Here is a 24,203-nt window from a genome sequence, read left to right as displayed (position 1 = left end):
TAATCCATTATTTCAGTGAGTTAAAGACGGGCCTTGTGTGGGCGGAGAGAAAAAGATGTAGTTGTTGTGTTTCTGCAAGGAGGACACCAGCTTCCAGATCCTCTGCCCAGGCCCAGCATGAATGCTTCCATCCACGTGTGTTTATTAATGTGTTTGTGCTTTCTGAGTTGTGATCTGAAAAGCTGATTAGATTTTATGCACTTTACAGCTCTGCAGGTGATTGGAGGAAGCGCGACCGTGGTGCAAGGTGGGACTGCAATCTTACCGTGCACTCTCATTGACACCACGGAGCCTCTCACGCAGATTTCATGGCAGAGGAAGACCAGAGGAAAACCTCAGAATGACAATTTCTTCACAATCGTGTATTCAAATGGACCACAGTTTGTCAATGGACAGGATGATCGATTTAAATTTATTGGGGACGTTAAAAACAACAACGGATCTCTCCAGTTATCGAGGGTCACATTGATCGATGAAGGAACCTACACGTGCATCTTCACTTTGTTCCCCAGCGGAAATCACAAAACGGAAATATCTCTGACCTTGCTTGGTATAATGGCTTGTATTTAAAACGCTTTGGAGTGTGTGTGTGTGAGAGAGAGAGAGAGAGAGAAAGAAAGAGAGAAAGTGGTGGAGAGATTGATTTACAGTTTTACCCTTTTGCTTGCATGTTGACGTTTTGTGTGTGCTGTAACTCTCCTAGTGCCTCCAGTCATAAACCTGACTGATGATCTCCCTACTTTGGGTAATGAACGAGTTTCCCTCGTTACCTGTACGGCTGCTGCTTCCAAGCCTCCTGCAGAGGTGAAGTGGGTCACTGGCACTCTGGTAGAAAAAGTGAGGGTCAGAACCAACTCCACCAAGCATGCCAACGATACGACGACCACGGTCAGCTCACTGTTTGGAGTACCTACCAGAGAACTCAATCAACATGTTGTCCAGTGTGTCGTCAGCAGCTCAGCCCTGCCCAAAGAGGAAATCCTGCCTTTCACAATACAGGTCTACTGTGAGTATACAAGTTCTTCATCAGTTCCTCCCTTTTTGCAGGTAAGGCCTTAAAGAATGACTGTCATCAGGAGAGTGATGGTTGTCTAGCATATCATAGTGAATCCACTAGAGACCTAGGAGAGAGAGAACTGAAAAGATTTGAAGTTGGGATTCTCATTTTGATCAGTATTGCTCTGATGGACACCTTTTTACCTCCAGATGTGAGGCAAAAAGGGTTTTATAGACCATCTCATCTCAACAGTAAAAATTGACTCTTTCACAGGTTTCCTTGTTGTTGCATATGAGATGATGATTGATGCACAAAATTTATCACTGTGACACGCATACAATCTCATTCTGTTCCACTTTGTGCTGCTGTGGTCTTTACAGTAATCTGATCTCATGAACAGGTGGCACCTAGTTTGTGTAAGACAGAATCCTACTTAGAAACCTCAAAGAAAAAATTAAGGGAGGTTAAGAGAGTGGGGAGAAGAATTCGAAAATGTTCTTCCAATGGTTTTAATTTCACCTGAGTCTTCATCAGGTCAGAGATTTGTGTGATGTGGGGGAGTCTGTGAACTCTGACTGCCTTTCCCCATAGATTTGCATGTGATCTTGATAACATGTGATGTGCTTCTGACATTGCAAAATCATGACTTGCTTTGCTTTTGACTGCTATTAAGGCTACTTAACAACTGTAGTTGTGGATTTCCTTTGTCAACAGGTTTTGAAATTATCCCTGCTTTTATGCCCTCTCCCCTCGTCTCGTTCGCTTACTGTTGCTTCATGTTTCCTCAAGCAGGCTTTGTTTCCTCAAGGGCAAATTCTAGCTGCTAGCTGGGGAGACATTCCTTTCATACACAGTAGCAGACTTTGTTCCAGGGGCGTGATTGTTAGTTTTTCTGTGTCTTTTGGCATGTTGAGCTAGGAGCCACTTTATATCCTTGAGTCCAGATGTTGTGTTTCTTCTACTACTTCTTTGTCTTTTTTGTCTTTTTGCCCAGTACGCAATCTAAATCACAATTGCAACAGTCTTTAATTATATAAATGTTGATAAACCATGCCTGGGAGTGTGGTATAGGGTGCAGAAGAGTTGGCAATATGGGAACGACCCAAATGCAGACAGAGGAGGCAGCAGGATGACTTTCATGGTTCAGTTACCAAAAATAGTGCTTAGGTGCCTACCTGTACAGGCAAGTCCAGGATAAAGTTAAAGTCTGGATTTGGGTGACAGAAGCTTGAAAGCAAAAACACAAGGTCAGACAGGAACATGGCAACTAGGACAAACGGTAAGGTAACAAAGGATCTAGTGTTGTGTAGCGAATGACACAGTGAGAACAGATGATGTGAATGAGCAGAAGGTCACGTGACTGCAGGGCTGATGAGAGACGTGGGAACATTAGTGAGTTCAGCCCAACAAAAACAAACAAAACATTTATTTATAACAGAAATGGTGGTGCCTTGAACACCCAGCTGAGAAGGCCATTCTTTGCTTTCTTTTTTGAAGATTTTTTGGAGCCTGATGAATTTGGTTTAAAAAGGCTACGCGTTTAATACTAGAAAATATGCTCCGTGTTAAGAGTCACTTCCTCTGCCCTCCACAATAGCAGAACATTCCAATCGAGTGAGTGGTATATGGAAACTGTGGTTTCTAATTACAGTGGACAAATATTTGTCTTGCATTTCAGAATGACAACATTTCAGGAGAAGGACTCCACTTCTTACCATCAACGCTGTGTTACGATTTGTATGAGCTAACCATTTTGAGCCTGTTGCTCACTGTTTTGAGGAAACATGTTCATCCCTGAAACCATAGCAACGGAGCACACCATTTTCAGAATGGAGCCTTAGTTTTGTGCTATAGATTGATTATGTACAAGTAGATTGATTATGTACAAGTAGATCAGAACTGTTGTTTGTGCTGGAACTCCCCCAGCAGCTCACTCTATACACCAGTCATCCATTGTTCCACCCAACTTTTCTGTGAGACTTAACATGAAGCTGATTCAATGACATTATTGTCTGAAGTGAAAGAATCCCAGATACTATTTCAACTATCTGTCAGCTATTGTAACCTTGCTGTGTGTCAATACGTTCAGCTTTTGCCAGCTGTAATGTTAAGATCTGTGTGAATTGTGATATTTGAGAAGTGAATGCTTTTTAAAGTTTTTCCTTTTTAAATGAATGGATTGTGGATGTACAGTCTATAGTTTTTTAGAAGCATCCAAATGCATTACGGTTAAGAAATCTGTGAGTTTATCATGTTTTAACAAGACCAGGAGTAACAAATAAAACCTCAGTAATGTCCAATACTGAGCAGTGTCGAGATGCAGTTTTTCAAATCAAGTTCTGTAATCCAAAAGTCCTTAAATACAAGTGTCTTGGAAAGCAAGATAACCCTGTTTCGGGACAAATGGGATGATGTGGACAAAACGTTGGTGTTCACTATGATTATGTAATTGTTATTTTCTCAGTTACAGCTCATTCTTTACCTGTTTCTTGCAGTTCCACCCATCGAAGTGAATATTATTGAAAGATCCAAAGGCTTGTTTGAATGTGTGACTGAAGCCAACCCAAATGCAAACATTACCTGGAGCAGGTACAGTATTTTAAATGAAATTCTAATCCAGACTAAACCTATATTAACTTTTTACCTTGAAGCGTTGTTTGGTTTGTCGTCCTCACAAGCTTTGTACTATGGTTAAGAGTTGGGTCATTAGCCAAATTAAACTGAATGATTTAAATTGTATGTTCTGAAATTTTATTTTGGATTATAGTTGTAGCTGCAATAAACCACCGTAAGTGATCTGATGTTACTCTGATGAAATTTTGAAAATCATAATTATTAAGCTTGGTGTGATAACTTAGCCCATTAGCAGCCCACTGGACAGTCATCAACCAGAAGAAGTCAGTATTTAATCATTAGCTGGCTGGGCAACTTGGGCGAATGTCTGAACGTACATGTTCAGGTTTTTGTAAATATCCAGTCCACGCTTTACAACTTTCATCACACTGTATTTGGCATTCAGCTTTCTCTGTGAAAACTACACTAAACAAAGTGGAACGCCCTACCAGACAACATCAGTATCCTTAAAGTCAAATTGAAAACGACTGCTAAAGCTACTAAACTCTGAAACCACTGACTCTGCTTTTGATTCCTTGCTTTTAATTTGTCTGACATACAACTGCTGGTGTGTGTGAGATGTACTACTGTGTGTAACTTTGCATTGTGTGTCTTGTTTAGTTTCTTTAGTGCTGTTCTATCACTGTGTGGATGTTTTTAATTGTGACCTGCCCAGGGGCTGAAAATGAAAAGTTGCTGTAAGCTAACACAGTCAAAGGTGACATTTATGTTGAATATTGGATAAGGTCCGTTACAAATAAAATGTGTAAAATTCTAATAAAATGTTTTCAGTAGTTTATAACTAATGCAATCATTTCTTCATCAAAAGCCTTGTCTGCAAAGAGACAATAGTGCTGTAGTGTTAAAAAAAAAAAAAGGTAGGCTCACAGTGTAGTCAGACATGCACCATGTGGTCTACCAATAAAAGAATGTCACCCTGCCTCTGATGAGGTTTTACTAATTCACTTACAGTGCAGATGTTACTAACACCAACGATATGTATACAACCAAAACAGGAAGCATGGACTGCAACCTTCTTTTTATTTTTGAACATTTTGACAACTGATAATCATATATATATTTTTTTGTTATTATTGGTGCTAATAAATTGTGACTTTACGAATACAACAATGAAAGTTTCATAGGATATCAGTTAAATATGACACAAATATGTTCATATGTCTATGTGAAAAAAAATAATATAGTAGTCCTAATCTTAATATAGAGCGGGGTATCATCAATCTCAGACATAACAAATCCAGTATATTTTATACACTTTGTTTCCACTTCCGTTTGGGGTCACTTAGAAATTATTATTACTTATTTTTGAAAGGAAAGCACTGTTTTCTTCAATGAAGATAACATTAAATTAATCAGAAATACAGTCTTGACATTGTTGTAAATGACTATTCTAGCTGGAAACGGCTGATTTTTAATGGAATATCTACATAGGTGTACAGAGGCCCATTTCCAGCAACCATCACTCCTGTGTTCTAATGGTATATTGTGTTAGCTAATTGTGTTGATTACAAAACCATTGTGCAATTATGTTAGCACAGCTGAAAACTGTTGTGCTGATTAGAGAAGCTATAAAACTGGCCTTATTTTGCTAGTTGAGTATCTGGAGCATCAGCATTTGTGGGTTCGATTATACTCTCAAAATGGCCAGAAAGAGAAATTTCTTCTGAAACTTGACAGTCTGTTCTTGTTCTGAGAAATGAAGGATATTCCATGCAAGAAATTGCCAAGACACTGGAGATTTTCTACAACGGTGTGTACTACTCCCTTCAGAGAACAGCACAAACAGGCTCTAACCAGAATAGAAAGAGAAGTGGTAGGCCCGGGTGCACAACTAAGCAAGAGGACAAGTACATTAGAGTCTCTAGTTTGAGAAATAGACGCCTCACCGGTCCTCAACGGGCAGCTTTATTAAATGGTACCTGCAAAACGCCAGTCCCAACGTCCACAGTGAAGAGGCGACTCCGGGATGCTGGCTTTCTAGGCAGAATGGCAAAGAAAAAGCCATATCTGAGACTGGCCAATAAAAGGAAAAGATTAAGATGGGCAAAAGATTACAGACGTTGGACAGAGGAAGTTTGGGAAAAAAGTGTTATGGACAGATGAATCTAAGTTTGAGGTGTTTGGATCACACAGAAGAACATTTGTGAGACGTAGAACAAGTGAACAGATGCTGGAGGAATGCTGATGCCATCTGTCAAGCATGGTGGAGGTAATGTGATGGTCTGGGGCTGCTTTGGTGCTGTTAAAGTGGGAGATTTGTACAAGGTAAAAGGGATTTTGAATAAGGAAGGCTATCACTCCATTTTGCAACACCATGCCATGCCCTGTGGCCAGCACTTCATTGGAGCCAATTTCCTCCTACAACAGGACAATGACCCGAAGCACACCTCTAAACTATGCAAGAACTATTTAGGGAAGAAGCAGTCAGCTGGTATTCTGTCTGTAATGGAGTGGCCAGCGCAGTCACCAGATCTCAACCCTACTGACCTGTTGTGTGAGCAGCTTGACCATATGGTACGTAAGAAGTGCCCATCAAGCCAATCCAACTTGTGGGAGGTGCTTCAGGAAGCGTAGGGTGAAATTTCTTCAGATTACCTCAACAAATTGACAGCTAGAACGCCAAAGGTCTGCAAAGCTGTAATTGCTGAAAATGGAGGATTCTTTGGATCTATTTTTCAATGTCTTCACTATATTTTATATTAATTTTGCAACTCATTTGATGAATAAAAGTGAGTTTTCATGGAAAACATGAAATTGTCTTGGTGACCCCAAACTTTTGAACGGGTGTGTGTGTGTGTAATATAATGTGTGTGTATAAGTGTGTATATATATAATGTGTGTGTATGTATGTATATGTGTGTATACGTGTATATATGTATGTGTATACGTGTACATGTGTAATAAAACAATGGAACAACAAAGACTAAAGACAACACACTGAATTATCAAAAGAAGCAAAAAATGTGTATATGTAAAATTGTAACTTTGATGGGAAAAATAACTCCCTCAGTAATGATACATCCTGGCCAAAATAACAATTTACTCTCCCAGTGGTGATTTCCTGAGAAACAAAGACAGATAATGGCGCAAAAGCCGACTCCCATTATTCACTTAACTGAGTCGGCTCATAGACTTGACTCATTCACGACCGACACATCACTCGTGTTTTGCTGGTTGGATTTTGGTTTCTGCTGCAGCTTCTGTCGGTTCTTTGCACTGAAACCTACTACTACTGCTACTTTTAAGGTTGGAAAACAAAATCTCAATTGCTGAAATTGTTTTGTGAAATAAGAGAAGACCGATACTGCCTCCGAATCTGTCTGTTAAATACGAAGCTACAGCCAGCAGCCAGTTAACTTAGTTTAAAGACAGGAGACAGAGAAACAGTTAGATTGACTCTGCTCAAAACCAAGAAATAGTCCAGCACATAACTCCCTGTTAAAGAGCAAATCATCATTGTTACACTTCAGTTATTATGTGGATTAAACAATCGAGATTTAACGTGCTAATAAGTGAGCTTTAGAGGTGCTGGTAGGTGCATTTTGTCACCTTTTAAGGGAAGCAACATTTTGATGAGGTCTGAGGCAGGAAAACCAGCAAACCTATCCTTTAATACGAATTAAGAACTAATACTTGAAATTCATATAACTTTTGGTACAACTCTACCGTTTGCATCATTTTTCTGTCCTATTGCTGTAAGTCTGTAATTTGCTGTACATTGCACGCTGAACCTTTTGTGTGTTTCAGATCTGACCAGTCACTGCTTCCATCTGCTGTCAGAGTTGTGGGTGCAACTCTACAGTTTCTGAGCGTGAGCTCTGAGGTGAATGGCCTCTACCAGTGTGAAACATCTAACCCTTATGGAAGAAGACATGGTTACCTCTATGTATCTGATGTGCCTTCAGGTGAGGGTGGGGGTGGGGCGTTCAAATGCGTTGGTATTTTTTGCATTTTTTTTCCTGCTCTGTGTGTTTGAGTCTGTTGTGGATGATGCGTGACTCTTTATTCACTTTTGGTGTCTCTTAATTTAAAATAAAGAAAAAGAATGAATTTCTGTAAGTTATACCTATGGACATGATGAAAAGTACGGAAATCTAGATTTGGAGTAGAATCACTGTATGTATTTGATCAGGTCTCCTCCTCAACTCTTCATTGTGGATGTATCCCAGTCATGTCCAAGTGAATGGAAAAGCTGTTCAGAGTCAAAACACAATTGATAGTTATTTATTCCCTTGGAAGTGGAAAGAGTGAATCTAATTTGTACAACTACATAAAAGTTCAAGAATTTCCTGTCTTGTGAAATGTTCTGTATCCTGATCATGGGAATTTCATGTAGCAGTTGCTTTTTTCTGACACAGGACCTACCAGGAGAAGAAGGCTTGTCAGTAAAAAAAAACCTTTAGCCAGTGTTAGCTGCATGGTGTTTGACTGTAACGTTAGTCAACTTAAAGTAATGTGCGTAATATAAACCTAAATGCATTAAACATGAAATACAAGAAACACCTGTGCATGTTGGCACAACATTTTACAGTATAGACAAAAGAAGGAAAACACAAACGCAGAGAACCTGCTTTCAGAAAGAAAATTAAATTACATGTTTTTCACAGCATGACAGAGCAGGAAATGTATAACTAATGACATTAAAACTGAAAAGCTGTAGTTAAGTGAAAAAAACACCCCAAAGAAATGTAATTTTAATTATTACACATTTGTTAATGGAAAGCAAAATGTCTGTAATATACTGTATCAGTGTTTCCTTTAACTGTATCCTCCTTTCTTTTGTCTCTACAGCAGCCTGCCCTACTTGTTGGACCTTATTTGTTCTTGTACTTATCCTGATTGTAGCTGCTGCTGCAGTGTTGTATTTCTATAAATCCAGGTATTTTCAAGGTGTCAAGTACACTTGTACTGCATACACTTAAGTGGAATATACAACTGCTAAATATATAAGCATATACTGTATGTACTATGTAAATATTTTGATGTATATTAATTGGTGGTCCATTATCCAGGAGAGAGAGGGGGCAACGTGTCCCAACAACAGAGTCACCTGTCACTTCAGCGAGAGAAGGAGCAGGAGGAGTGGAAGCCGCAGCACTAGCAGAAGTGAGAACACATGCAGAGGAAGAGGTAATGTATAATATTTTATTTGTTACAGCCCGTAGTGGCTATTTCTTATTTTCCTCAAAGTTAAAACTGTGACCCTCAAATGTTTCCATCAGTGACTTAATATAAAGCACAATAACTATGTTAGCAGTTATATACTGTATTTTGCGCTTTAGTTATGTAGTAGTACAACATACAGTGTAGTAGTACACCTAATGTGTTTTTCTGGAAACAACTGGACAATTCAACTAAGATCATTAATTTATATCACACAGATGTGTAAAGATCAGTAAGCATAAGCTCTAGTGGTTACTGTAGCTTTAGCCACAAGTAATGCACTACATAAACATAGAGCAGGATGTTCAGTGTACATGTTTAATGGGCAGGGCCATCTACTGTGCTGAAGGAGGTCCTATGCTAAACAGATCCATCCTTGGCTCAAGAATGGAGCCAAATTTTTTTTAACCCAAAAGGTCAAAGGTTAACTTCACTGTGACATCATAATGTCGTGGGGGAAAAAACACTTTTTGGCCATTATTCAACACCATAACTCAGGAACAGAAGGGGAGATTGTGACCATATTTCACAGTTGGTCAGGTTACACTTTTGAGGTCATTGTGACCTCGTGTTAAGTTTTTAACCACAATTTAAGAATGAAGTGGGCAATCTCAGATTTCACATGTTGACACAATACAATAACTAGCACAGTACAGGCTTTCCTCCATGTCGTCCATTCAGTCTTTCACTTTGTAATGATGATCCTGTGAATGAGTTTCACCTGCAGCTCATAGAGAGGCTCTGCATCTAAAAATGGCAGAAGAAAACAAAAGCAGCACATTTTGTGTTTTGTGCTGTACTCACATAAGAATCCATCTTTACATAGTTATCAGGTACATGTGTACCTGTGTAGCCAATACATCTTTGATAATTCTTCATTAATCAGTTCAGCAATGTATATTCACTGAAATCAAACATATCCACCATCAATTTAGTGACAACTTTTATCTAGCCAAAAAACACTTTATACCTTTTATTCAGTTCCTTCCAAGTATTCACTACATATAATAATATATGTAGTCTGGACGGATGTAAACAACAGTTTATCTGCTTGCTGGAGGCATACAACCACGGGGAGCGGTAGATCTAGTTTCCTACAATGTTTGTTTACTTATGTTTAGTGTCTTAAATGTTCGTTCCAAAATAAATAAAATGTTTTATATTGTCTGCCTTAGGAACCTGTTTGACAGCTGTGGAAGCAACAAGATCGTAGTTGGACTGCAGGCAGTTTACAGACTCGGCCCCTAACATGACTGGTTAGTGAAAAGATGCAGCAGTGCAGTTATATACCAAATATCCAACAGACCAGGAATGAAGAGTGCAAACTATATGAGGAGCTTTCAAGCACCAACAGAGGCAGAAAAGAATTTGTATTCAAAGGGAAAGTTTGTTTAACTGACTGCCACAGCTAACTGTTATTGTGTGGCTTTTACCTGCCTACTGGGCTTTATCAGCATAGGCTCTAACTGTCATGATAATATAGTTCTGCACATGTATTCACAACAACAGCATTAACTGCTAACAATAGCAGATGATTATGTAGCATTTTACATGGACACAAAAGAACAGGTTCGTCTGAGAAAACCGGTCAGTCAACACGTTTTGTGCTGTAGTAATGTAGTTCCAATCAGCATATACAAGCAACAGGTTAGTAATTAAGTTTCTTCCCTTCCCCATGTTTCTTAACCTCATAAGTGTATAAGTGATGCAAAATGCTGCCTTATGTTTTGTGTGTTATCAGAGAATTTGGACTTCCTTACAATGTGTCAGAATTTTTCAAATTGTTTCCCTTTTATTTAGACTTTAAACTTATCATGACCTTATCAGATTACTGCAGAAAACTGACTGTAACTTGATTACCTAAGTGGATGTCAACAAACTGGTGGCCAAGAAATGATTCATGAGAGTTTGACTGGAAAACTTGAGAGTATGGAATGAAAACTTGAGAAGCTTGTGGTGGCGGAGGCTCATCACAGTGCACCTAAAAAAGAACACATGCCAATAGACAAAACGTATAAATTAAGAAACATATTCGGCAATACAATGTCACGTTTCTGCAAATACAGAAAACAAAATCAAAATAGCTGAAACAGAAAGAAAGTACCATGCAAAATTTCACAACGATGATAATGATGTCGCAGTTGAGAGGCTACAACAGATGCCCCCAACTTAAATGTCAACTGCACTTCTTCTTATGTCTTTATTTATTCAAGTTTATTTCACTGTGCTGAATACTGTGCACAATCTCTTTGCTCAATTCTCCTGCTGCTATCTTCGGCATCCTATCATATTAAGCCTGAAATGCCTAAAACTTAAAGTCAGAAGTCAAAAAAGAAATTCTTTCCACAGCAGTGAATGTGCTTAATCACTTGTCACATGTGGTTTCTTGTTTTAGTTGTTATGTCTTGAAATAACATATCAGTAAAGTGCAAAGGCTTTTATTTCTCCAACATCAGTGTTTTGAGCTCTTCAGTAATGGGTAAACTGCTGAAGACAGACTGAACTCTAAAATGAGCTAAAATAGGATTTGATGAAGTTTGTGAAATTAAGGTCAAAAATGAAGTTCTATGTTACAAAAACTTCAGAAAAAGTTTACTCTAATGTAAAAAGTTGCTTATGGTTACTCATTCTTAGATTAGATACAGAACACCATCCACACTACTCCGATTTTGTTTAAAAACAGAGTTTTAATGCGAATATGATCTCCGTCCACACCAGTGTTTTAGCTGCGTATCAGAGTTGATCTCTGTCTATACTATACCAACTGAAAACACACATCTAGTGGCTGTTCACGTACACTGGGCATGCGCACCGGTGTAAACGTGAAACAGATGATGTATTCTGTAGTTACAGAAGATTTGGCGAAAGAATAAAGGATTGCAGACAAAGAACCAAACCAGATTTTTATTTATTTATTTTTTTTGCATGGACCAATAACGAGCTGGGACTGTTGCTGAAAGTAACGCGGGAGTTTAAAGAGGCTGTGGCAGCGGAAAACAGACTGGAAGTTGTAAATACGGCGACATGCACAGTACAAGTGTATGTGTTATTTACGCTGTACAAAATATTTTAAAAAAAAATGGAATCAACGCTGCTTCTGATTGGCTAGTAGTCCTTACCTAGCTACTATGTAAATATGGTGTTTTTTGAAAATGAAACCACGTAAACTTATTCTGGAACAGCCCCTAAATATATTTATGAACCTGAAAAAGAACATAATTTGACCTCTTTAATGTTAGTAAGATACATCATCTGGGGAATGTAAATGAATACACCAAAATATATGTTGATCCTTGCAGCAGATGTAATTATATTTCACTGCACTGTTGAAACTCGAGACTTGATGGCTGCAAAAAATGAAAAGTTATTAGGACTCATCCTATGGGGACCTTGAATGATTTTTATTGCAATCCATCTAATTCGTTGTTTTCAGTCACGTGACATGTGCGGTGATCTGGAGGGCAAAACAACAGACCAACATAGCGGCTCACACCGCAACTCCTCCGTAGAGACGTGGCAAAAGCAGTCAAATTTTAAAAATCAAATCGCAAAAAGTAACAAACTCAACGTAACAGTGTATCACTTGCTTCCTGACTGGCAGACAGCGGAAAATAACGTCTTTTTGCCCTCCAAGGGAGTGTTTTTCTTGGAATGTGACATCACGTGAGAACTATGAATAGTTGTTGAGACATTCCACACAAAACTAGAAATGTGGGAGCTAGAGGAAAATCCAAGGATCACTAGAGACACTGGCGTTCATCCCCTGGGGACCAGGAATGTGTGTACAAAATTTCATGGCAATCCAACCACCAAGTGGTGGACAAATTAATCCAATTTTCCAAGATCTGTTTTTAGATTTAATCTTAGTCCTGAGTTTAAAAGTCCAGTTTTAGTCCGATTTAGTCAAATTAATCTTTCATAGCCTTAATTACATTTGTATATAGATGTGTGTTTGCAACTGTAAACCACAAATCTTTGTATAGTGCTCTCCCTTCCACTTCAGGTTATTGGTAACAAGTAAATTACTGATACTCCTGAAATAATCGGATTTAAAGACAGTTAAGTCAAACTTAAAAGCAACAAACTCAGTCTCTCAGGTTCGCTTCATCATACTCCTATGTTTCAGTTGTAACTGTTATACTCACAACTGTACCCATAAAACTAAAGCAGGTAGTAGATATGAAATCCCTTTTCCCAATTTTTCTAATAAAATGTATCAAAACACAGCACCATAGCACTTCTTCTGGTCAAAATTTTAAATCCTACCGCACATATACAGTCCCCTCCAAAAGTATTGGAACGGTAAGGCAAATTCCTTTGTTTTTGTTGTTCACTGAAGACATTTGGGTTTAAGATCAAAAGATGAGTATGAGACAAGAGTTCAGAATTCCAGCTTTCATTTTATGGTATTCACATCTAGATGTCAGGAAATACCACCCTTTGTTTGAACCCACCCATTTTTCAAGTGAGGAGAACTATTGGAACATGTGGCTGACAGATGTTTCTTGTTGCCCAGGTGTTGCCTTTTAGGTTGATTGTCCAAACATTAAAAAGCTCTGCATGACTGGTCTAAGTTTTCATCCTTGGTTCAAACCTATAAAGACTGCATTTCCTGTTAAAGAGGATAAACCAACATGAAGACCAGAGAGCTGTTTATAGGAGAAAAGCATGCCATTGTCAAGCTGAGAAAAGACGGAAAATCGACCAGAGCCATTGGACAAACATTGGGCATAGCAAGCACAACAATTTGGAATGTCCTGAAAAAGAAAGAAACTACTGGTGTACTAAGCAACAGACGTTAAACAGGTCGGCCAAGGAAAACAACAGTAGTTGATGACAGAAATATCGTGAGAGCTGTGAAGAAAACATCAGTAAGTGACATCACCAACGACCTCCCCAGTGCAGGGGTGAAGGTATCACAATCCACTGTTTGAAGAAGACTCAGAGAGCAGAAATATAGAGGCCACACCACAAGATGCAAACCACTCATCAGCAGTAAGCTGAGTAAGTAAATTTGCAAAGAACTACAGAGATGAGCCGCAAAGGTTCTGGACCACAATCTTATGGACTGATGAGACCAAGATTAATCTCTACCAAAGTGATGGAAAGGCCAAAGTGTGGAGAAAGAAAGGAACTGCTTATGATCCGAACCATACAAGCTCATCTGTGAAGCCTGGTGGAGGTAATGTCATGGCTTGGGCGTGCATGGCTGCTTCTGGAACAGGCTCATTAATATTTATTGATGATGTAACTGATGATGGTAGCAGCAGAATGAATTCAGAAGTGGACAGAAACATTTTGTCTGCCAATCTACGGAGAAATGTGTTGAAACTAGTCGGTAGGAAGATTATCATGCAGCAGGACAATGACCCAAAGCACACTGCCAACAAAATAAAGGACTTCATCAGTTGAAAAAAGTGGAAAGTTTTAGACTGGCCAAGTCAATCACCTGACCTTAACCCAACAGAGCATGCATTTCACCTCCTTAAAGCCCCCCTCCAGCCAGTTTTAACTGCCGTTTTTGGTTAATGTTCTTTCTCAAACAGAGAATGGGAGTGTGGTTAATAGTCGGACATAATACATTACTATGACAACCAAAAACTGACCGGCTGGAGTGTTCACTAACGATATGCTGTGTTAACATCACTACACTGTAAAGTTTAGTACATTTTACTGTCTGGCAGGAGTAGCTATTACTTACCCATGATAGAAACTAATAATAATAATCTTTATTTGTAGAGCACTTTTCAAAAACAAGTTACAAAGTGCTTTAACAAGTGTAAAGACAATAATACCCAAGAGACAATAATACAAAAACAATACAAGATAAAAGCAAGAAAACATTGAAAAGACTAAAATACACGTTTAAGATAAATATAAAATAAGTAAAATAGAATAAAAATAAACAGGGATAAAATAAAGTCAAAAAAGATCGGGAAAGGCTCTCCTATAAAAGTATGTTTTAAGAAGGGACTTAAAAGAGTTCACTGACTCAACCGACCTGATTTCCTCGGGCAGGCTGTTCCAGAGCCTCGGTGCCCTGACTGCAAACGCTCTGTCCCCTTTAGTTTTCAGTTGAGACTCTGGAACAGACAGCAGACCTCTGCCCGAGGATCTCAAAGTACGTGCTGGTGTGTATGGGACTAAAAGGTCGAAAATATAACAAGGCGAGAGGCCATGAAGAGCTTTAAAAGTGATCAATAAAATGTTAAAGTCAATTCTAAAGCATACTGGGAGCCAATGTAATGAAGCTGAAATAGTGGTCATATTTCTCTGTTCTGGTTAAAAGCCTGGCAGCTGAGTTCTGGACATTCTTGAGTCGATCAGTAGATTTTTGGGTTAAACAAGTGAAAAGGCTGTTGTAATAATCCAGGCGTGATGAGATGAAGGCGTGTAAAATGGTCTCGGTGTCCTTAAAAGTTAACATAGATCGAATTTTTGCTATATTTCTAAGTTGATAAAAACATGATTGAACAAGCTTTGTGGTGTGCTGCTCAAAATTTTAATTACTATCAAACCAAACACCAAGGTTCTTAGGCAACAGGCTTAATGTGATTTACTAGGGAACCGGCAGATGGCAGTATTTGTTTTGCCATCTGCTGGGACCCAATGACCAGGATTTCTGTTTTGTCAGAGTTCAGCTGGAGGAAATTATTTGACATCCAATGTTTAACTTCACAAAGGCAGTTGTTAAGTGAACTCAGCATTCCAGGGTCTGTGGATCTGACGGGCAAGTACATTTGTGTGTCTTCAGCATAAATATGAAAAGAAATACCATGTTTATGGATAATATGTCCAAGGGGATACAAGGAAAACAAAATGGGTCCTAAGACCGACCCCTGAGGCACACCGTATTTAACTGGACAGAACGAGGAGACATAGTTGTTTACAGACACGCAAAACTTCCTATTTGACAGGTAGGATGAAAACCATTCTAGGGCAGTACCAGAGATCCCCACCCAGTGCCTCAGTCTGTCTAACATGATGTTGTGATCAGTGGTGTCAAAAGCAGCGCTAAGATCCAGGAGTACCAGGACTGAGCACATACCTTCATCAGCAGACATTAAAAGGTCATTGGTGACTTTAAGAAGGGCAATCTCAGTGCTGTGGTACCTCCTGAAACCAGATTGATACTTTTCAAATAATTTGTTATTTTCCAATACAGAGCAATTGTTTGGACACAATTCTTTCTAGAATCTTTGCAATAAAAGGCAGTTTTGAAATTGGTCTAAAATTTTGTGGGAGGGAGGGATCTAAACCAGGTTTCTTTAAAAGTGGGTTCACGCAAGCCGTTTTTTAAATAATCAGGGACACAACCAGTTGATAGGGAGCTGTTGAAAACAGAGATCAAATGGGGCCCAACAGAATCCATTACTTTCAGTAAAAATTTTGTAGGTATTATATCAAGTGGGCTGGAGGACACTCATTTGTGATACTGTTTTTAAAAGCTCAGACAAGTCGATGGGATAAAACTGGTTAAAACTCTCTTGCTGCTGGTGAGGGACCTCTGAGTGAGAGGCCGTGGGGGTAATAGAGTCTCTGATTGACACCACCTTATTGGTAAAATAAGATAAGATAAGATAATAAAACAATTCACAGTCATCATTACTTCCAGCTGAGGCACAAGGAGGGGTTGGGTTTACCAGCTGATCCACAGTCTTAAACAGAAACCTGGGATTGTGTTTATGTGTAGTAATGAGTTCAGAAAAATAGTGTGTTCTCGCATCCTTAACCATGTTATTGTAGTTAGTTAATAAATCCTTCAGACTGAGGTAATGGATTTGGAGATTGGATTTTTTCCATCTGCGCTCTGCTTTCCTGCATTCCCTTTTTAGGCTGCGAATGCTGTCATTTATCCAGGGTTGCTTACTAGCTTTAGACGTAGGCCTAACCTTTAGAGGAGAAGTAATATTTAGTGACGACAAGCAGATATGATTGAAGTGATCAACCAGATTGTTGGTGTTGGAATCAGACAGGTGTTGGCTTTGGCTCTGAAAGAATGCGCAAAACTTTGAAACACTTTGTTCATTAAAAATCCGACAACACACGGAGCTTGGTGAGGCGGCATGAGTAACAGGCGAATCGCAGCTAAAAACAATACATCTGTGGTCAGATATGGTCATGTCCACTAATTCCACAGAGGAAATGCTGACACCCAGGGTAAAAACCAAGTCCAGCGTATGACCACGGTTATGGGTTTGCCCTTTGACATGTTGTTTGAAGGTAAAAGAAGTGGCCATATTTAAAAAGTCAGTTGCATTAACATTGGTGGGGTCATCAACATGAATAAAAAAATCACCACAAAGAACAATTCTGTCATAATTTAAAACCAGAGTAGATAAAAATTCAGGAAGTTCTGATAAAAATCCTCCAGGCGGTTTTGGGGGGCGATAAATTCTAACAAATACGATAGGTTGCAGCGCTCCAAGTTTAAGAATGAGAACTTCAAAGGAGTTAAATTCATCACAGTGTACTTGATGACATTTTAAATTTTTCTTATACACGCTTACTAGCCCACAACCATGACCACTGACCCTCGGTTGACTTAAACAATCATATTGAGGCGGACACAGTTCAGCTAGCTGGCTATAGTCATTCATTTGCAACCATGATTCAGTTAAAAACATAAAATCTAGATTTGCAGACAAGATAAAATCATTTAAGATAAAAGTCTTACTTGAAAGTGATCTCACATTGAAGAGAGCCATTTTAAATGAGTTTGTTCTGGGTGCTGGAGTTGGTATAGTTGTCCTAATCCTTAAGAGATTACTATTATTTCTGTGTGGGATGTGCACATTTCGGTTTACTGGTCTATATGTGATGACAGGAATAGAAGTCTTTGGAACAGCGCTGGGAGCAGACGGCTTTATATGCCAGCAGGTGGAGACAGTTGTTTGTGGCAGTGAGGCAGAGATCTTTCAGTGAGCGGTGGTGTGTCCAGGTGTGCTGCATGAATGATTAGTCATTCACATAAGTCATGTGTGGAGGACCGCACCACATGCTGTATGTGAGCAGCTAACATTTCTGAGCCCCGTTTGTTTGGGTGAAGTCCGTCTGTCTTAAAAAGGACATTCTTTGCCAGAAAATATTAAAGTTATCAACATAACACACACGGTGAGCCCTGCAGGCGGACTGGAGCCATTCATGGTGGCCAAGGAGTCTGCTGAAGTGGCCAGCACCGCGACCAACTGTGGGAATGGGACCAGAGATAAAAACGGACTTTCCACACTGCTTTAAAAAGTTAAAAAGACGGTTAAAATCTGATTTTGCTTGCTGATTTCAGCTCAGACTGCTGAAGAGCTGTGTCATTTGTTCCCACATGGACTATCACTCTTGTGATGGAGGACGGGAGCGATGGCATTAGGTCCTGGAGTGTTTTTTAAATGTCAGCTGTGGTGGCACCGGGGAAGCAGTGAGTGGTAGCATTAAAGAAACGGAGGTTTCTGGTTATGGAGTCACCAATTATTAGTGTGGTTGGGGAGAAAAGAGGACGAGGAGATGCCGGTTGTGGGGTTCCAGAGCAGGACTGAGCAGAATCTGCTTCAACACTGCGGCTAGTATAATGATAGTCGCCGGAGCTTTGTTGTGATCAGTAGCATTGATAGCGTTTTTACGGTCATCTAGCTTAAAATCCCTGTCGGATGACTAAAATCCTTAACTCACATAAAACTTTGGTTAAAAACTTAAGTGAAATAAAAGGATATAAAAAATGTAACGTAAAAGTGTGGCTTAAAACTGAACTTAACTGTATGTAAAGTCTTCTGGTACCATTGCCTCCACAGATGCATTGGTAAAACGGCCGTCAGTAAAATACATGTTGCAGACTGTATATAAGACCGTGGCAGGTCATCTGTCCTCCAACACCACACGCACAAATGCCATAATGAAAATAAACAGCACACTAAACCAAGAGGAGGAAATTAAAAAATAAAAGACCCTCTGTTAGCTAATTTTCTAAAATAACTATGCTAGCTAACTACACCTGACTAACTAAAACTTAGTTAACTTAGCTAACGTTAACTAAACTAGAAAGACAAACCGACCATCAGACACAGAGAGACATACCTATTGTAAGTAACTTACATGATAAATTGGTTAGCTAGCTCACATTGATGTTTATCAGTTTGATGCTCTGACTTAACGAGGCGTGACGGTGTGACAGTTTTTTAATGATGCATGACAGTTTGGAGAATGACGTATGACTTATGGAATTACTATAGTCATACGTCACCACACCGTTTTAACAACTAAGCAACTTTTGCAACTTTGAGCACAAAATTAAGCTATTTGTCAAAAAATATTTGGCGAACTATGTGGGTAATCAACATTGTAAGGAAATTACTCATATGAAATATCATAGAAATGTCAAAATACACTGGAGGGGGGCTCTAAGAGGAGACTGAAGGGAGAAACACCCGAAACAAACCAACTGAAAGAAGGAATGCAACAGTTTGGTGATGTCGATGGGTCGCAGGCTTGAGGCAGTTACTGCAAGCAAGGGTTATGCCACCAAATAGTAAATGTTATTGTAGTAGGACAACAGTGTGGATTTGTGCATTTTATATTAGCTACTCCAAATTCCTCTTTTCCTCTCCCAGAGAGGAGCAGGGGGGGTTTAAGATCAACTTTCAACAGACTGCTGAAGAGACCCCAATGGAAGGGGAAAGGTTGCTTTCTCTAAGTGCTATTCCTGAGCAGCCTGATCATAATACTGGCACCTTTTTGATTCCGAAGCTGATAACGCGGTGCCTGACTGTTAAACTGACAAAAGGGACACTAACCAGCGATTAGCATTTCCCTGAACAGCCTATCAAAACTGTCCCCCCTCCCACACACACACGTAACCGTGGCAGCTGACCTTGCTCTGTGTTTCATTACCCCATCAAAGGGATACCCCCTTTTTACGCCTAAGTGTGACATAATCCAGGACAGCCAAACTTTAAATAAACAAAGACTGCAGTCTCCAAAGACCCAATGCATTAACTGCTATCTGTTGTTGATATTAGTGCTGAAAAGAATCTAAATAAATTACTTTTGCAGTGTTTTTATTTTCAGCAAGATTAAGGACACTCCGTCATCTTATGTGTAACCAATGGTTGTTCACAATACTTTCTCACACAATTCCTATACTCTATGAATTATCCAGCATGAATTTAAGGCTGAATTCCCCAGTTCCTAAAGAAAAATTGTTTTGGGTTAATCTAAGCTTTCCTCATGTAACCTGAGCTCCCCCAAGTGGACGAAATAAGTATTACATGTGACAATTGTTTCCTGTTACCAAATGCTTAACTTAGAACGGAACTGTTTGACCACTGAGGTTTGATTGTGGAAAATATTTGATTATAATACGCGCAAATACATTTCTTTTGTTTTAGACATTAAAGTTTAGAAAGGCAGTCCCTCAGGAAACCTGAAACGCCCTCTGGGGAACCACGCCCCAGACAACAAAAGCGCGACACGCGATGTCGTTCTCGCTGTCTGCTCTGCTCTTCCCCTCATGCTCTGGTCTTCCGCTCTGCTCACTGGACGCTTCGGCACGCGTCCGGCGTGCCTTTCCAGGCAACGCCCTAAGAGTTCGACCAGCGCAACGAGGCCTTTGTTCGCTTGAAGCTACACACGCGAAGTGCCGCGACATCGATCTGCCCCTCAGTTTGTTTTATTTTCTTTCTTTCTTTTGTTTTGTTAAAGTTATCAGTCCGTTATTGCAGAGTGGTATGATGTAGAAGATGAGGAAGGAGGCAGTGGAGTGGATATTTGGGTGCAGTTCCCCAGCGTGGGGGTAGGGCGCACAGGTCACAAATGTTTCATTGGTATGGCTGGTGGTGAAGGTGGTCCGTTAAGTCCGTTAAGTTACACTGGACTAATTCAGGAACGACCAAGTTCCCTTTTAAGCTTTTTCGTCGAGCCAACTTCCCCGAGGTCAGACCAAGCCACGTGGTCTCGCCAGCGGCAATGAAGGAAACCTGAAAACAGCCGAATTGCCGACGGAGGACGGCCGACCCTTGAGGTTTTTGTCAGACACGGAGAACCCCGGAGAATCCCTAGCAAAAAAGCCAGGATCGGGCAGCTAGCGTGGGACCCGTGCAACAGGCCAAAGCAGGCCGTCGGCAAGCAGTAAGAACCAACAAAACATTCTGTGATCAGGGATGTCCCACAATATTTTCTTTTAACTCCTAAACTCATAGCTTACTTTCATTAGTTCTCCTCTGCCGTATGAGTCAAATGCTTCCCACAATCAAACCTCCATTTCTCATTGTTCAGCCATTGTTTATTGCCCTGATGTATTTAACCACCCTTTTATATCGCTTTAGTTAGTTAATAAATTCACTGTAATCAAGGAACTGTGTGTTGACTATCTCCACGTCCCTGCCAAGAGAATTGACCCTTTAGATATGAGACTGACTGATTGATTTAAGATAATTTAGCGATTATTAACTATCTGATCACTAGTAATAATTGTATAATTATTAATTAGCAACCTAGAGATCCGGAGACTCTAGGATAATAACAACTCCGGTGGTGCCCTTTTTAACGAGTGCTTTTATGAATATTAAAATTCATAATTGGGTATTCTCATAAATTTACTAAAATTCATAGCTAAGTTTTAGCCATGCTACATTATTTACTTTAAGATTATTTGTTCCATTACTTGCTCACCTAAGAATGTTGTGGTCTAATACAAATGGTGATATGAGAGATGTGAATACCAGGAAATAAAAGCTGAAATTCTGAACTCTTGTCTCATACTCATCTTTTGATCTTAAACCCAAATGTCTTCAGTGAACAACAAAAACAAAGGAATTTGCCTTACCGTTCCAGTACTTTTGGAGGGGACTGTAAGTAAGATTAACACTGTATTAAATGTGCCTTTTCTCCCCCTCTCTCTTTCTCACAGATTCATTTACACTCACTTTTATACATAAGCTGCATTTCCACCAAAAGTACCCAGGACTTTTATTCCCAGGATTGCGTATCAAGGAACTAAAAGGTTCCCTCAGGCCATAGTTGTGTGCATTTCCACTGAAGTCTGAAGACCTGCGAAGATTAGGCAAACTAACCAGCTGACATATGTTATTAAAACCATGGTGCACCCAGAATTTGGGTGCTGTGTAGGAGAAGGCCCTAGCACCAATTGTATTGAGGTTGATGGGTGGGAGTGCCAAAAGATTTACTGTGGAAGACCGCAGGGAACAGGATGGAGTGTAAGTCTGAATGAGGTTAGTGAGGTAAGTAAGAGACAGATTGTGGAGGGCTTTGAATGTTAATAGTAATATTTTAAAGTTAATCCTTTCAGATACAGAGAGCCAGTGTAGTTGTATCAACAGAGGAGTGACATGTTCTGTGGACTGCATTGCAGTAATCAATGTGTGATGTGACCAAAGCATTTACTAGAACTTCCGTTGAGTGTTCGGTTTGAGCAGGCATAGTCCGGAGATGTTTCACAGATGGAATAAGGCAGTCCGGGTGTGACGGACCACGCTCTTTGGTGTTGCGGTCAAGTTGCAACTGTAGACCCGGGTTCAGATCCGGGTGGCAGTGGTGGGATGGCTTGCCGTGAGATTGTCAGAGGGGTCCCTCGTATGTGAAGCACAGATTGGTGAAACACTAGTGGGTGGGGGCACCCTGAGATGGAAGAAGTACGGTTGGCGGGAGTTGTGACGGATGCCTATATGCGTGAAGCACTGTCACGGACCACTGTCACTACAGTTGAGTATGCACTGTGACTACAACGAGCCTGGCTCTTTGGTAGAGCCAAAGTCGGTCAAGTTTCATGTTTGGTACCCTGTAGATCCAGGTTTGAATCCAGGTGGGTTTACTGCTCTTGCCTCTCCATCACACCGATATACATTATTGATATGGCTCTAGTGAGAGAGGGTACTGTCCAGTATGACACCAAGGCTCTTAACCTGCGTGGAGTATGATGGCTCCATTAATGGGGAGTGAGTTGATGTTGGTTTTTGGCAGAGTAGATTTTGAACCAGTGAGCTGTAGCTCAGTCTTACTACTGTTTGTAATTAGTTGTCATCCATTTCTGTATGTCATGTAGACAGGCAGTGAGTGTACTGGAGGGGAGTGTGGAGCTGGGGTTTGTGGACGCATAACACTTGTGTATCATCAGCATAACAGTGAAAATGGATGTCCTATAGGGCTGCACAATTAATCTAATCGCAATCACGAACGCAATGTTGTCATGTGCAGTTACATAACCGCAAAAAGTGTGCAATTTAATAAAACAGAAAAGGTGAGCGGTGAGACAGAAGGACATATATGCACATATATCGTTAACATATATGCACAACCGGACTTGGATGGAGGCAAGGGTCCCACACAATCTATAATTAGATGCTGGAATGGCTGGCTAACAGCCGGGATGGGACTCAGAGGAGCAGGCTGGATCACTTGATTAGGTTTGCCAGTGAGTTGAGACATGTGGCATGATTTTACATACCTTGCCACATCACGTTTCAACCGAGGCCAAAAAAAATAATGTAGGACACGGTCATAGGTTTTACCTATCCCCAGATGTCCACAATTATCATGCGCAATTTTCAATACATAATCCCGAAAACAGCTGGGCACCACTACTTGAAAAATTGCCTCCCCCACAGAGTCACCAAGACAGGGAACCCACTTACGCACCAGCAAGTCCTCCTGAACAAATACCCCATGGCTACATCCCTAACAACGTCAGTGGACAAGACCTCACCCCATAGCGCAGACAGAGATGAGTCAGCCTTCTGGCTTCTCACCCAGTCCTCCCTTGAGACAGAAAAAGGGAGATCAGGCAATGGGACCAGCTATTCACCTATATCGACCCACGACACTGTGCGCGTGTCACCGCGCAAACTGGAAAAACATCAGGAAACATTAAACCACTTTCATCCAGCCCGTCACATCCTACTGGCTGGGAAACAACTACGGGTGAAGGGACACTTGCCCATACGACACCACCAGCTAGGTCGTTGCCCAAAATCATATGAACCTCATCAATTGGCAACGCGGGACATACCCCAATAGTCACAACTACCTGCACCAGATCACAGTCCAGTTCTAATTTGTGACGCAGCAACAGAATCAACCCCATTTCCATTCCTGTCATCAGAACAAGTTCCCCAGTGTCTGTCTCTGCTGAAAAAGGCAGTACGGACTCAACAATAAATGAGTGCTTAGCCGCTGTATCGCGCAACACCTTAATTGGAACACGCTTGTCACTGCCCACTAATGATACCATAGCATCAGAGATGAATTGTTCAAAACCAGAACTACTATTTGGGGTAACACAGACTCCCCTGCATGGCGCAACCCCTGGGTCCCCACTTGACAGTATATCCCTGGCAACAGCAGAACAGCACATGACTGGAGCATGAAAGGGAAAACTGCGTTTCTCTGTTGATCTTAAAGGACATTG

The 24,203-nt window shown here is 40.3% G+C and overlaps 1 protein-coding gene across 2 annotated transcripts; it reads left to right on the top strand.

Moving 5' to 3' along the window:
• Nucleotides 1-97: 97 nt before the first annotated feature.
• Nucleotides 98-13,020, top strand: LOC123966012 (nectin-1-like). 2 transcript variants are annotated; one of them, XM_046042259.1, is made up of 7 exons: nucleotides 98-550; nucleotides 704-1,006; nucleotides 3,493-3,586; nucleotides 7,379-7,536; nucleotides 8,426-8,510; nucleotides 8,644-8,761; nucleotides 9,970-13,020. In XM_046042259.1, exons 1-7 carry the CDS (start codon nucleotides 196-198, stop codon nucleotides 9,979-9,981), a joined length of 1,125 nt encoding a protein of 374 aa, XP_045898215.1. In that variant the 5' UTR covers nucleotides 98-195; the 3' UTR covers nucleotides 9,982-13,020. The 2 variants fall into 2 exon arrangements, with proteins under 2 accessions (XP_045898215.1, XP_045898214.1); XM_046042258.1 differs by having other exon boundaries at nucleotides 8,423-8,510.
• Nucleotides 13,021-24,203: the final 11,183 nt, after the last annotated feature.

Source organism: Micropterus dolomieu, unplaced genomic scaffold, assembly GCF_021292245.1.
Source record: "Micropterus dolomieu isolate WLL.071019.BEF.003 ecotype Adirondacks unplaced genomic scaffold, ASM2129224v1 contig_12220, whole genome shotgun sequence".
NCBI lineage: Eukaryota > Metazoa > Chordata > Actinopteri > Centrarchiformes > Centrarchidae > Micropterus > Micropterus dolomieu.
Note: the sequence above shows the minus strand (reverse complement) of the source record. Positions and strands in the feature narration are given on the sequence as shown.